The following is an 11,699-nucleotide window of genomic DNA, read 5'->3' as shown; positions in this document are numbered from 1 at the left end:
ACCTTGCCGCCTTGCTGCAGGTAAGTTCGCCTGCTCGGCACTGCATCCGCAGAAGAGATAGAGGACATGGCTTTGTGTATGTAGAAGACCTGGTAACGCAGCACCTGCGCTCCGGGAAGGGCTGGCGCACGCCTCCTTTCGCCCCCCCTTGAGGAATTATTGGTTCATCCCTCTTGAGGCACGCTGGGCGCAGCAGAGGCTACTGGTCTTTCCCGTAGCGCGGGTAGATCCTTGTGGGTGGTGTCAGCGATGGCGGCGGCGCCGAGCCGAGCTAAAGCCGAGCCGAGCTGAGCTTGCACGACTGGCCATCCCCCGGCCGGCTGCGGGGAGGGAGCCCGGGTACCTTAACGCCCGACCGATCTCTGCTAGTGGCGGCCGACCGGGTCGGGGTGCTTGCTGAAGAGGTAGGCCGGGCCGCAGCGGCCGGCGATGGAGGGATGGGCCAGAATGCCGGTCTGTGGAGGGAACGGCTGTGCCGCTTGAGCATACGACGGACCTGTCCTTCCCCCGTCATCTTCGTGAGACAAAGCACTGGGTGAATCGGCGGCCCTTCGTCCTCTGGAGCTTCGGGCTTCTTACGGCTGCTGGGGCCAGCTCTCCAGAAGCTCACGTTTCGGGAGAGCGAGTTTTCCGGTTTCTCGGTAGTTGGCTTATGTTTTTGCCAGTGCTGCCTGGTCTTAAATGCAGCCTATCCCTTGGCAGGAGGGCCATCTACTTTAAAGGAATACTTTTTTTAGTAATGTGGAAAAAATAAGTGGGGCTGTCATATGCAGTCACTTGTTGCCTGGCGTTCTGAGGGCTTCCACAGAATTCCTGGCTGGTGCAGCAGGCCACCAGAACTCATGTAATAGAGTAGTCCTTCATCTTAAGTGTGACAATAAGGATTATTGAGGCTTTTTGTGGGGGTAAGGAGTAGGGTCTGTTCTTTGAAATCACAGAATCACACAGTTATTTGAAGTATTTCTTGTTAGGTTCCATGTGCTGTTTGTGTATCTGAGCTTTTCAGGTAAAAGTGTGTTCCCTCTTTTCTTGCAGATAATGGCAGTGAAAGTTTGCCCATGGCCTAAGCAAGCAGCAATGTGACCACAGGATGTCCCAAGGAGCATGGTGGGTTGGGCTTTTCTTAGTAAATGCTTACTTTGTATAAAACGGTATATATTTACTTGTGAATTTTTAAGTATTTGCCTATTGATGAGTGGTGGTTTTGATAGCTGTTTATTTGCAGAGACATTCAGTTGTAATACTTACATTTTTGCCTTTGTGTTGCCCATTCATTCCTGTCCAGAGTGAATGTGGTGTCAAAAAAGGCAAACAGGAATTCTTGCTTAAACTGTTAAAGGAGCTGGTTGTTTACCTTTCTCCTCCCTGTTTTTGCAAGGACAAAAAAATCTGTAGGAACTGTGTGGTTGAACAGCTACATAGTACATTTATGCTTCAGTCTTTTTCAGTGAAAAAATATTATCAGTTATTAAGAGAGGAGAAACCAAAATGATAATGGCCACTGTCCTTTTCCATCATGACACTGCAGATCTGTGCTGCAAGTAATTGGTATGTAACGTGTCAGGCTACTGCAGTGGGCTCTAGTTTTCCTATTGCAAAAGTATACCTACAGCTTCAAAATACTTGGGTAAAGATAAAAATCTTTTAACAAGGAAAAATGTGTTTGCTTTTTGTTATTTATGCCTGGTGTCAAAAACATACAGAGCATGCCTCTGTAGGGCTACTCAGTGTTGGACAATAACGTATTCTACTCTTGCTGTACAGAATTCCGTTGATGCACTTTAGAAAGTGTAAACATAAGTGTTGCTGGTGGCGGCAGCTCTTATCTCAGGAGCTGTGGGTTCTGATCCTGCCAGAATGCTTAATGCTACGAATGCTTCTTACAGAGTCCATGTGTGTTTTGCTGAAAGTTCGGAAGCTTACAGATAACCTGATGTGGTGAAAGCCTCTGAACATGGGAGGGGCATGTAGGAAAAAGTTACAAACTACTGATTACCCAACTGTCCTGCAACTTCTCTCATGAGGTGAGTGACAGTAATTTCTTGTGTAACTGCATCCCTCAGCCCTGTCTTGGCAATGAAGTAAACTCTCTGTTGCAAAAAAAGTTAGAGCAGAAATTGGAATTGGAGCATTGACAGTGAGATCAGCCTGTTCCTATCAGTGGAAGCAAAACAGAAACTTTTAAGAAGTTAGGTGTGAATGGCTTACTAAAAGCAGTGCTTGGCTGCCAGTGTCTCCAAGCAGGAGTTTGTGCATTTGCATTTAGTTTTTGACAGTGATACTGTTGTCTAGCAAGCAGGGTTCAATACCTGCTCTGCAATAAGCCATACATACACACAAACAAGATGCTTACTCATTTTGTGTTTGCACACAGATAGTGGTAATTCTACAAAGCTAGCACACTTGGTTACAGTTAAGCAGCACAATTATGCTGTTGAGAATATACAAACATTCCCACTTATTCTTGAAGTACATTCCTATTTGGTAGCTATTGGCCAATTCCTTGCTTGCCTTGATTTAATTGCAGTGTATTTTAAATGTCTTGCACATGCTCAATGAATATGGGTCTTCACTTTGAGGTGGATATGGTTATATTCAGAGTTGTAGTTTCTACCTTATAATGAGAAGTTCACTTGTTAAAAAGACTTTTCTGGTGTCTGTATTTCTGGATGAAATAGTGTTTCACAAACAGTATCTCTCTGATCATTGATCCTCTATCTGTCCTCTCTTATGCTGACTCCATTAAACACCTGTTACTTTTGAGGGATTCCGTTTTGGCTAATCATCTTGGTCCACTTTATCTTAAGGTGGACATTGTCAATGGAACCCTAAATAGTCTATCAATAATGTGGAGTAGTTCAGAACACAAGGGCTGAAAATGTGAAAGCTCATAATCTTGTATGCAAAATTTCACTCTGAAGTCTTGGAAGAGCCAAGAAAATTGAAAAGTTGAGTAGTGAAAGTGAGCAGGAAATTCAGTGGTACAAACAAGAACTTATTAAAAATTACATGTATTGTCAATGATTGTCTTCAGGGCTGAACTGTGCTTTGTGTAACCTGTGTACCCAATGGCATGACAGGTAATCCCAAATCTTTGAAACCAGAAACTTCTTGGTCAACATTGGAAATGTGATGTGAGAATGACCCAATACTGAGAAATTACTTTGATAACCTACCTGCATTTCAGGGCATGTAAACTATACTGAGTAAGCTATTTTGACAGTCTACTCCAAATTTAGAGAGACTAAAGCAACGGTGAAGTTTAGAGTGCAAACTTAAGTTTCAAGGCAAACTGAACTGATTGTCCTGTAAATTAGAAAGGGTGTCAAAATTACAGTACATGATAGAGGCTGGTGTTTCTTTTGACTGTTTCATGCAGTATTCAGTAAAAAAGAAAATGTTGGAGGATTTTTTAGCAGAAGCATCTGACTCTTATGACTGACCAGACTAGTTTCTCAAACAGGGAAGTACAGCAGCAATGAAGGGTAGATTGGATGGAGCAGAAAACTAATAAAAGATGTCCTGCTGACACATCTCTGGCAGCTATGCCTCATTTAAACCTCATTACACAGGAGCTATGTTTCAGGACAAAAAAAAAGGAGCTAAAAGTATCTTTTGCATATTTGTTTGAGTTTTGTTTCACTGATGCATCCAGCTGTCCTAGAGACATAGTGAAGAGAAGGGTGCTCACAGTGCTGCACAGTTGTATTTCCATCCGAACAGGGAGATAAGAAATAAAACTGAATTTTAAAACACCTCCTCTTCCCTGGACTCTGCAAGCAGCACAGGGGATGAGGGATGGAGTTTTTGGTCAGTTCACTACAGACAGACTTTGTCGTTGCTGCTTCTCGGGGGCAAGCCTCCTCACACTTCGCACTGCTACATCCCCACAGGAGACAGTCTCTCACAAACTTCTCCAGTGTGGGGCCTTCCCATGGGCTGCAGCTCCTCACACCCTGCACCAATGTGGGTCACACACGGGGAGAACAGTCCTTCAGGTACTGACTGCTCCATCCAGAGTCCCTCACAGGATCACAAGTCCTGACAGCAAACCTGCTCTGACATGGGCTCCTTTCTTCCTACAGACTCCCAGGTCCTGCCAGGAACTTGCTCCAGGATGAGCTTCCCATGGAGTCACAGCCTTCTCAGCTCCCCAGTGGCCTCCATGGACAGCAGGGGCACAGCTGCCTCACCATGGGCTGCACCACAGGTCACAAAGGAGTCTCTTTCAGGGCCTAGGTACCTTCTCTCCCTCTTCCACTGACCTTGGTGTCTGCAGATGTTTTCGCATTCTCACTCCCTGTTGCTGCTGCCATTTAGCAACTGTGCAGCAACTTCTTCCCCTTCTCAAATACATTATTCACAGTGGCATGGCCTCAGTCACTAATTGGCCAGGCCTCGGTCAGCTGTGGGTCCATCTTAGACTTAGCCCTGTCAGCTACAGGGGAAGCCTCTGGCAGATGTTGGGCTTTAAAGAAGACACCCCTGTAGTCCTCCCCACTACCAAAAACCTGGCTCAGGCAAAACCACTCCAGGTTGTCAAGAGGGAAAGAGGTGTAGAAGAGTAATTAATTTCAGTGATCCAACATGTAATTATCGGATGCACTTGAAAGGTTAGGCTTTCTGTTACAGTTTATATTCCCTGAAGATTCCATCTGTTTAGGAGGTTTGCTCAGGAATATGTTCCTGAAGTTTAAGACTGGCAGAAGCTTTTAAGACTGTTTTTTTCAAAAACAAAAACTTGGGAGCAACAGCTAATGCCAAGTTTTAATGATAGTTGTCTAAAATGCTGGTTCCCTTTCAACAAGAAAAACGAGAATTTTAAGCTTCAGCATGTAATACCTATTATCATAGTATGAAGGAACAAAGAAAAAGTGAGGTAGAGGGAAGAGTGAGCATGTGTAAGGAACACTGATTTCTAAAATAGTAATGTTGGTAAACACTGGTGTTGACCATTAGGACTGTGTTTTAGTTTCTTAGGAGTGGTTAATTGGACTTTATCTGTGGGATAAAAACTTTTAGACTCCGTAAGTCTTTTTTTTTTTTTCCCCCCCTCTGTTTTACATGAACACAGAGTTGTCTGGCAGACTGTTGAATGAGGACAGATTCCCAGTTGGTCTAGGGGAGCAAGACGGAACAAGTATCTGTGCACTAGGTTGGTGTTGCACCAACTTATCTTTCTGTTACCTCCAGTGAGTGCCCTGTGGAAAAGGGCTCTCAGTATTAAAGGCTGCAGATCAGAGCTCTTGAGGTGTGCACAGAAAAAACAGCTTGTTCCAAATTCCTCTTAACTGTTAAGCACACTGCATCTGAGTTGCCTAAGGATAGTTCCACTAAAGCAGAACAGTCCATGTCAGTGGGTGACCTGTAGGGACATTCTTGAATGTAAGTTGTTGCCCTTTTTGCTCAGTGAAGGGGCTCATTTGTAGTAAATTTAACAGCAGTATATTATGAAGAATGTCAAGTACATTCTGATATCCTCACGGAGAGGAAAAGAAAAAGCATTGTCCTATTAATTTTTGAGACCTTAACATTACAGACAGTAAAGCATATTGTTTAAACTGTGAACAACTGTGAGGTCAGTGGTTTTCTTCACTCTGGTACTGGGTCTGGCTGAGATGGAGGTAATTTTCCTCAAGCAGCCCTCATGGTGCTGTGTTTTGTATTGGTAGCTAGGAAGGTATTAGTGACACACCAGTGTTTTGGCTACTGCATCAAGGCTATGTCTCTAACATTCTTCCCTCACTCAGTGGGATGGGGATGGACAAGATCTTATGAGGGGATAGCTGATCCAAACTGACTTATCCCCACCATGTGATGCCTGCTCAGCAATAAAAGCCAAGAGGAAGTGGGTTGGGAGTGTCTTCTGAAGCAATGGTGTACTGAAGCCCTGCCCCCTGGGAAGTGGCTGGACATCACCTGATGATGGGACGTAAAGAATAAATTCTTTGCTTTCCTTTGCTCCTACATGCAGCCTTTCACAGAATCTTAGAGTGACAGGGGTTGGAAGGGACCTTTAGAGATCATCTAGTCCAACGCCCCAGCAGAAGCAGGTCCACCTAGGTCAGGTCACAGAGGAATGTGTCCAGATGGGTCTTGAAGACCTCCAGATGAGACTCCACACCTTCCCTGGGCAGCCTGTGACAGGGCTCCCTCACCCTCACAGTAAAGTAGTTTTTTCTTATGTTTAAATGGAACTTTTTGTGTTCCAGCTTCTTTCTATCACCCCTGTGATTCACTTTATTAAACTACCTTTATCTTGGCCCTTGAGGGTTTGAGGTTTTTTTTCCATCTTGTTTCCTCTCCCTGAGCTGTCCTGCTGAGGAGGAGAGCGGTAGTGTCTTGGTGTCCATCCAAGGTTAACCCACTGCATCTCTTACAGAGGAGACAAATACAGGAGAGAACATTAAAGAGAGAACGTATGCCACACTGACTCTGCATCTGTATGTTTGGTTTGACAGCTTATGTAGTCTGCTGTTTTGTTCTTGTGATCTTTCAGGTAAGAAAGGAAACTAGTGTGGAATTACACTGAATGTATAAAACAAACAAAAAAAAGCCTGGTAGCATAAACTTGTCAGGAACAATGCCTAATCTGGAGAAGCTGTGTCCTCAAGTGGATTTTAATTGGTACTACACCTGTTTTTACCAGATGGTGGTGTCAAATGAATCTGTGTTTCTGAAGGCTTTGCTCTTTTGTGTAATGTAAATAAGACACACAGCAACCATGGAATACCCTAAAAATTCAAGTTTTACTTGACTTTTAAATAACCTGGACACAAGTATTGACACAGCCATCTATCAAACCCAAGTTAAAACAAAGCACACAGTTGCTTCATGAATACTTAATGTACACAGAACATATGCATCACATTAATATGCTTATGTACGTTTTCAAACATCTTTCTAGGGAGATTGGAATTAAATGGGCTTTCCCCCCAAAAAATGTTCTGTCTATTCAGTTCAATGTTCACCTGTAAAAGTATGATTTATTTGGCAACTTAAATGGGAGCTTTATTTTTTTTTTCAACATCTTCAATATAATGAACTGAATTAGAATTCAAGGTGCAAGGTTAGGGATATTGGTAAGAAGGGTAGTGTGGAAAACAGCAAGGCTAGCTCCTAATGAAAGAAATCAGCTACAAGCAAGGGCACTAAGGTGGGATATACAAAAACGTGATGTGGTTAGCAAGCCCTCTCTTATCATATAAAATATATGTTTTGCAGAGGTACATCTATGTTGTAGGTGTTGCTAATTTATAAGTGAGAGAGTTCAACAACTTACCTGTTCTTGGCACTTACAGAAGTCTCAGAAGAACTAAACTAGGACGCGCAAAGTTAAAATTGTTGGCCTGAGATCAGTACAGCAGACTAGGGGCAGAATGAGAATGTTTCAAATATCAGTCCTTTGTCCTGTGGGGACAGGTCTGTGTGGCATCCAACACCAGGTAAACTTTGCCTGACTGGGTTGCAAAGTTCCTGTCTTTTGCTTGACTCATCAGAAGGTACAAGTATTTTGGACTGACATCCAAACTCCAGGTCTGAAAACATGTTTCTCTAGGCAGAGAAAGCCCCAAGACAGCCGGGGAAGGGTAGCAGCAGTAGAAAGGGCAGGGTGTTGCTCAGAACTGTAGCAGGCCAGCCACATACAGATGGATGTTGCAGGGCTGGTTTGGGGCTACTGAGTATAGCTGTGACACCGTGTTTCCAGTGATCACTTGTCAGTATCTCTCACAAAAAATTAAGATCACAAGATAAGGCACCTTTCCTCAGATGACTGAGAAAAAGAAGCTTTAAGAAGGCTCACGTATATGGAAGAAGTTTCTTTTTCTGTACTATTAGTTGACAGATTTCCTCGTCCAAGTTATATCTTGTGGCACACACAACACATAATGCAGGCATTTCTCTTTGAGACACAACACTGTATTGTAGTGCCCCAGACAGCATTAGACTTGCTAAACTGTTTCCTGTACAGCCTCAGAAAGAAGACTACAAACCCATAGTCCCATATCTTTCAGTACATTTTTCTTTTAAATGCAAAAAAGTTGGCTTGTTTACAAAACAGCTCTCCTGTGACATGAGAATGGAAACCTATCACTAATAGACAAGACAGAAGCCTATTTTCTGATATAGTGGGAAAAGTAAAATACCACACTCTTGTCCAATGGTATCCAACAAAACACACAAAAGACCGCAGGCAGATGACAACATATAGGAAAACATGAGGTTAGATATCAACCTTACAAGTAATTTTCTTTTTGATCAGTGTGTGAGGATTGGCAAGATACAGACACTATATACAGATAATTCTCAAATAACACCACAAATTCTCCTACATTCTACTTGCCTGTGCCTGAGTAAGGAATGCAGAATAATGATAATGACTTAGAAAGCAACAAATTATAAGCAAGTGCATAATGCTCCACATTGGACCACCTCGAAGAAATATGGAGCAGCTTTCATTGCAGATACTGTAACCAGTTATTGTGTGTTTGATGCATTTCAATAATCTTTCAAAAGACTGTGATGCTCTACATTAATCTGTATCACCACAATCTGCCACAGTGATGTGGACTTTTTTTGTGTGTGTGGTTTGGTTTTTAGGTTGGTTTTGGTTTGTTGGTTTTTTTTTTACTTTTTGCTCTGTTTGTTTTGTTTTATTTAAATGGTGCTTGTGAAGAATACTACACAAGGTCATAAGTAGATGATAAAGAATCACTTTAAATTGGAGCAATGACGCTGAGACTATTAAACAGACCAGTTTGAACAAATACTTTAAACCAAGCCTAACAATGTCCTAGGATTAAATCCATAGTAAATTCAGAAAATGTTAAAGAACCTCCATGGAAACAGAATTTTTACCACAGAGGGGTTCTAAGTTCTTTCCCTCCCTTCAGTTTGCCCACTGAGATTGAAGAAGCAGAAGGGTCTAAAATAAGTGATGAAATTGAAAAAAAAATGAAGTGGATCTACCTTCCCTGTCATGATGCAGTATTTCCCAATCTGCAGACCAATCCATACTGTGATAGGAATGTACCACCTGGCTACCACCCTGGCTGGTAGCATCCATCTGAGCACCTCAGATAATGAAATAATAAAGAATCAAAGCACAAAGCAGAAAATACATCATACGAGCTTTCACTTCTCAGTTTTGTTAGTTAAAATGCGTATTAGTAATCCCATGCATCTTGTAAAGCATAACTTAGACGCCTTACACTCACTCCAGTTCTCAAACAGTACGGCTTTCTGACAGGGCTACAGTCAGGGTATGGTGTTTCTAGGGGTAGAAGACACAGGATCACAGCAAATCACTGAAGGCTGTGAGGGCTGATAGATGTAGAAAGGCACATGAGCTACTACAGCCATTTACAATGCCATCTGGCAAATTCAATATTTAATTTGGGGACTACACTTAGCTTTTGCTAACTGGTAGTAATTACTTTCACAACACAAAAATGTTGCTAAGCTTCTTAATAGAGTAGTGATGCCAGAAGGCTCATCTATGTGCAGACTGGGCAAACAGGAGGCAGACAAATGACTTTCAGCTGTTTGCACAAAGTGTTAGGACTGGAGAAGAGCTAGGCATCTGATACCTACTAAAAGATAACTCGCTCAGTGTGGACCATCATTAAAACTTACTATTCCTACTGTGATAATAGAAAAAAAAAAAATCACAATTATCATACCTGAAATACTGCCTGAAATTTTATCACAGTAGAAATGGCTCAGAGAAAAGTATCAGAAAGTAACTAGCATTGATTATTTCATATGAAAAGAGATTAAGGCAGACTTTGCAAATCTGGTTTACAAAAAACAACATTAAAAAGCTATTTGCTAGCTGTCTTAAATCCTACTCTACAAGTTTCATTTAACCAGTACTAAGTGCCTTGCTAAGCAGTCCTACTATGGTGGGTCGTATGCAGCCTCGATTTTTTTCTAATATGGTTTACTATAAGGTGATAGATGTATTTCTATGACATGGAATGTTCAGTTAAATAGTCCACCTACATAAAAGATTATTTAGAATTGCAAACACTTAAAACTGCCAAGGGAAAGTAAGTATGTTTTATCTCTGGAACTCTCTGCAATAGGGTGTTACTGAGTATTATTTTTGAGCTAAAACAGATTGAATCAACAGCTGCTGGTATTAACAATACCAGCATCTGCTGTCATGCTAGGCTAAAATAAACCTTGTAAGAGCTATCAGTCCTTATGTCTCAAGACACACATTGATCCCCATACAGAATTGTGAAGATAATCCTCCCCATATCACACCGTATTGCACAATTGGCCAAAAATATGCCGATTTTGCTTCTCTCGAAGCATCTAGTCCTGATCATGTCAGTTAACAGTCATTTTTTGGAGAAAGGCTGTTCAGTTACCAGAGTAGCTCATGCAGCCTGTTTTGTTGCGGCAATTTTTTTGTTCATTTTTTGGAAATGTAACTGCTTATCATTCAGTTTTACTAAGACTTTTTTTTTTTTGGTTGTCTGATCAGGAAGCTTCTAAGTCAGTCACATCACTGGAATAGTGTTGGTGATAAACGCAGCCCTTGGCCTTCCCAGCAAGCAGGCTGCACTTCTCAGCATCCTGAAGAAATTGCTACGATGACAACTTCAGTTCCTTCACACACACACACACACACACACACAGAGATTCCCAGTTTCCAAAGAATAAAATCCATTCACCATCTTCAGTTATGGCAGTCAAGACTGAAGCGTGACACCTGTACAGTTTTTACGATCTTAGTGGTAGGTTTTCCATCGACATTGTTAGCAGGCAGCTGACATGTTTCTTCTATTAGGCTATCTTTAGATCCATTCTGTCTCTGAAAGGAACAAATTAAAACGTGTTGTTGAAAAGGTGCAGCAGAATTTAAATATTGTCTTTTGATAACTGCTACTATTGACAGCCTTACACAAAGGCTATTTTGACAGGCACCACAAAGGCACCTCAAATACTGTGTTCAGTTTTGGGCCCCTCACTACAAGAAGGACATTGAGGTGCCGGAGTGTGTCCAGAGGCAGGCAACAAAGCTGGTGAAGGGTCTGGAGAACAAGTCTTCTGAGGAGCAGCTGAGGGAGCTGGGGATGTTTAGCCTAGAAAAGAGGAGGCTGAAAGGAGGCATAACCACTCTCTACAACTACCTGAAAGGGTGCTCTAGTGAGACAGGGGTCAATCTCTTCTCTCCAGTAATGAATGATAGGACAAGAAGAAATGGGCTCAGGTTGCACTAGGGGAGATTCAGAATGGACATTAGGAAGAACTTTTTCACTGAGAGGGTTATTAAGCATTGGAATGGGCTGCCCAGGGAGGTGGTGGAAATAACAGAGATATTCAAAAGATGCACAGATGAGGTGCTGAATGAATATAGTGCTATGAATATAGTTTAGTGATGGGCTTGGCAGTGTGAGGTTGGGCTAGATGATTTTAAAGGTCTTTTCCAACCATAATGATTCTATGATATAGCAATTTTTATATCTATATATATACACATCATTTTATATATATGGTATATCCACAAGCCAGATGAACAGATGTGACTGCTGGGTGAAGTTAAGCATCTGGAATTCTCCCTTCTATGTTTTGCTATTCCATTTGTGTGTTTGTACAACAGATTTGCAAGTCCTTTTTATATATTATTTGCTTTTCACATTTTGACCTTAATAAAACTATCAAAGCTGGAAGAAACGGTACCACAA

At 42.0% G+C, this 11,699-nt stretch overlaps 1 protein-coding gene, 1 long non-coding RNA gene and 1 other non-coding gene across 8 annotated transcripts in view; 2 read left to right on the top strand and 1 right to left on the bottom strand.

The window, feature by feature from the left end:
* Positions 1-208: 208 nt before the first annotated feature.
* On the top strand, positions 209-6,433 carry LOC133628957 (uncharacterized). 2 transcript variants are annotated; one of them, XR_009820929.1, is made up of 4 exons: positions 209-404; positions 1,036-1,107; positions 1,887-2,024; positions 4,086-6,433. It is a non-coding gene; the product is annotated as an uncharacterized LOC133628957 (long non-coding RNA). The 2 variants fall into 2 exon arrangements; XR_009820930.1 differs by having other exon boundaries at positions 209-641.
* Positions 1,254-1,385, top strand: LOC133628983 (small nucleolar RNA SNORA13). The gene has a single exon (XR_009820943.1). It is a non-coding gene; the product is annotated as a small nucleolar RNA SNORA13 (small nucleolar RNA).
* Positions 6,434-6,773: 340 nt separating the features above from the next.
* EPB41L4A (erythrocyte membrane protein band 4.1 like 4A) overlaps positions 6,774-11,699 on the bottom strand; it is a 134,410-nt gene continuing 129,484 nt past the window's right edge. For all 5 annotated transcript variants that reach the window (XM_062019415.1, XM_062019416.1, XM_062019418.1 and 2 more), the window contains one exon: positions 6,774-10,825. In XM_062019415.1, coding sequence (XP_061875399.1) covers positions 10,691-10,825 — 135 coding nt within the window. In that variant the 3' untranslated portion in view covers positions 6,774-10,690. The remainder of the gene's footprint in view (positions 10,826-11,699) is intronic.

The sequence above is a fragment of the Colius striatus genome, chromosome Z, assembly GCF_028858725.1.
Source record: "Colius striatus isolate bColStr4 chromosome Z, bColStr4.1.hap1, whole genome shotgun sequence".
In the NCBI taxonomy this organism is placed as follows: Eukaryota; Metazoa; Chordata; class Aves; order Coliiformes; family Coliidae; genus Colius; species Colius striatus.
Note: the sequence above shows the minus strand (reverse complement) of the source record. Positions and strands in the feature narration are given on the sequence as shown.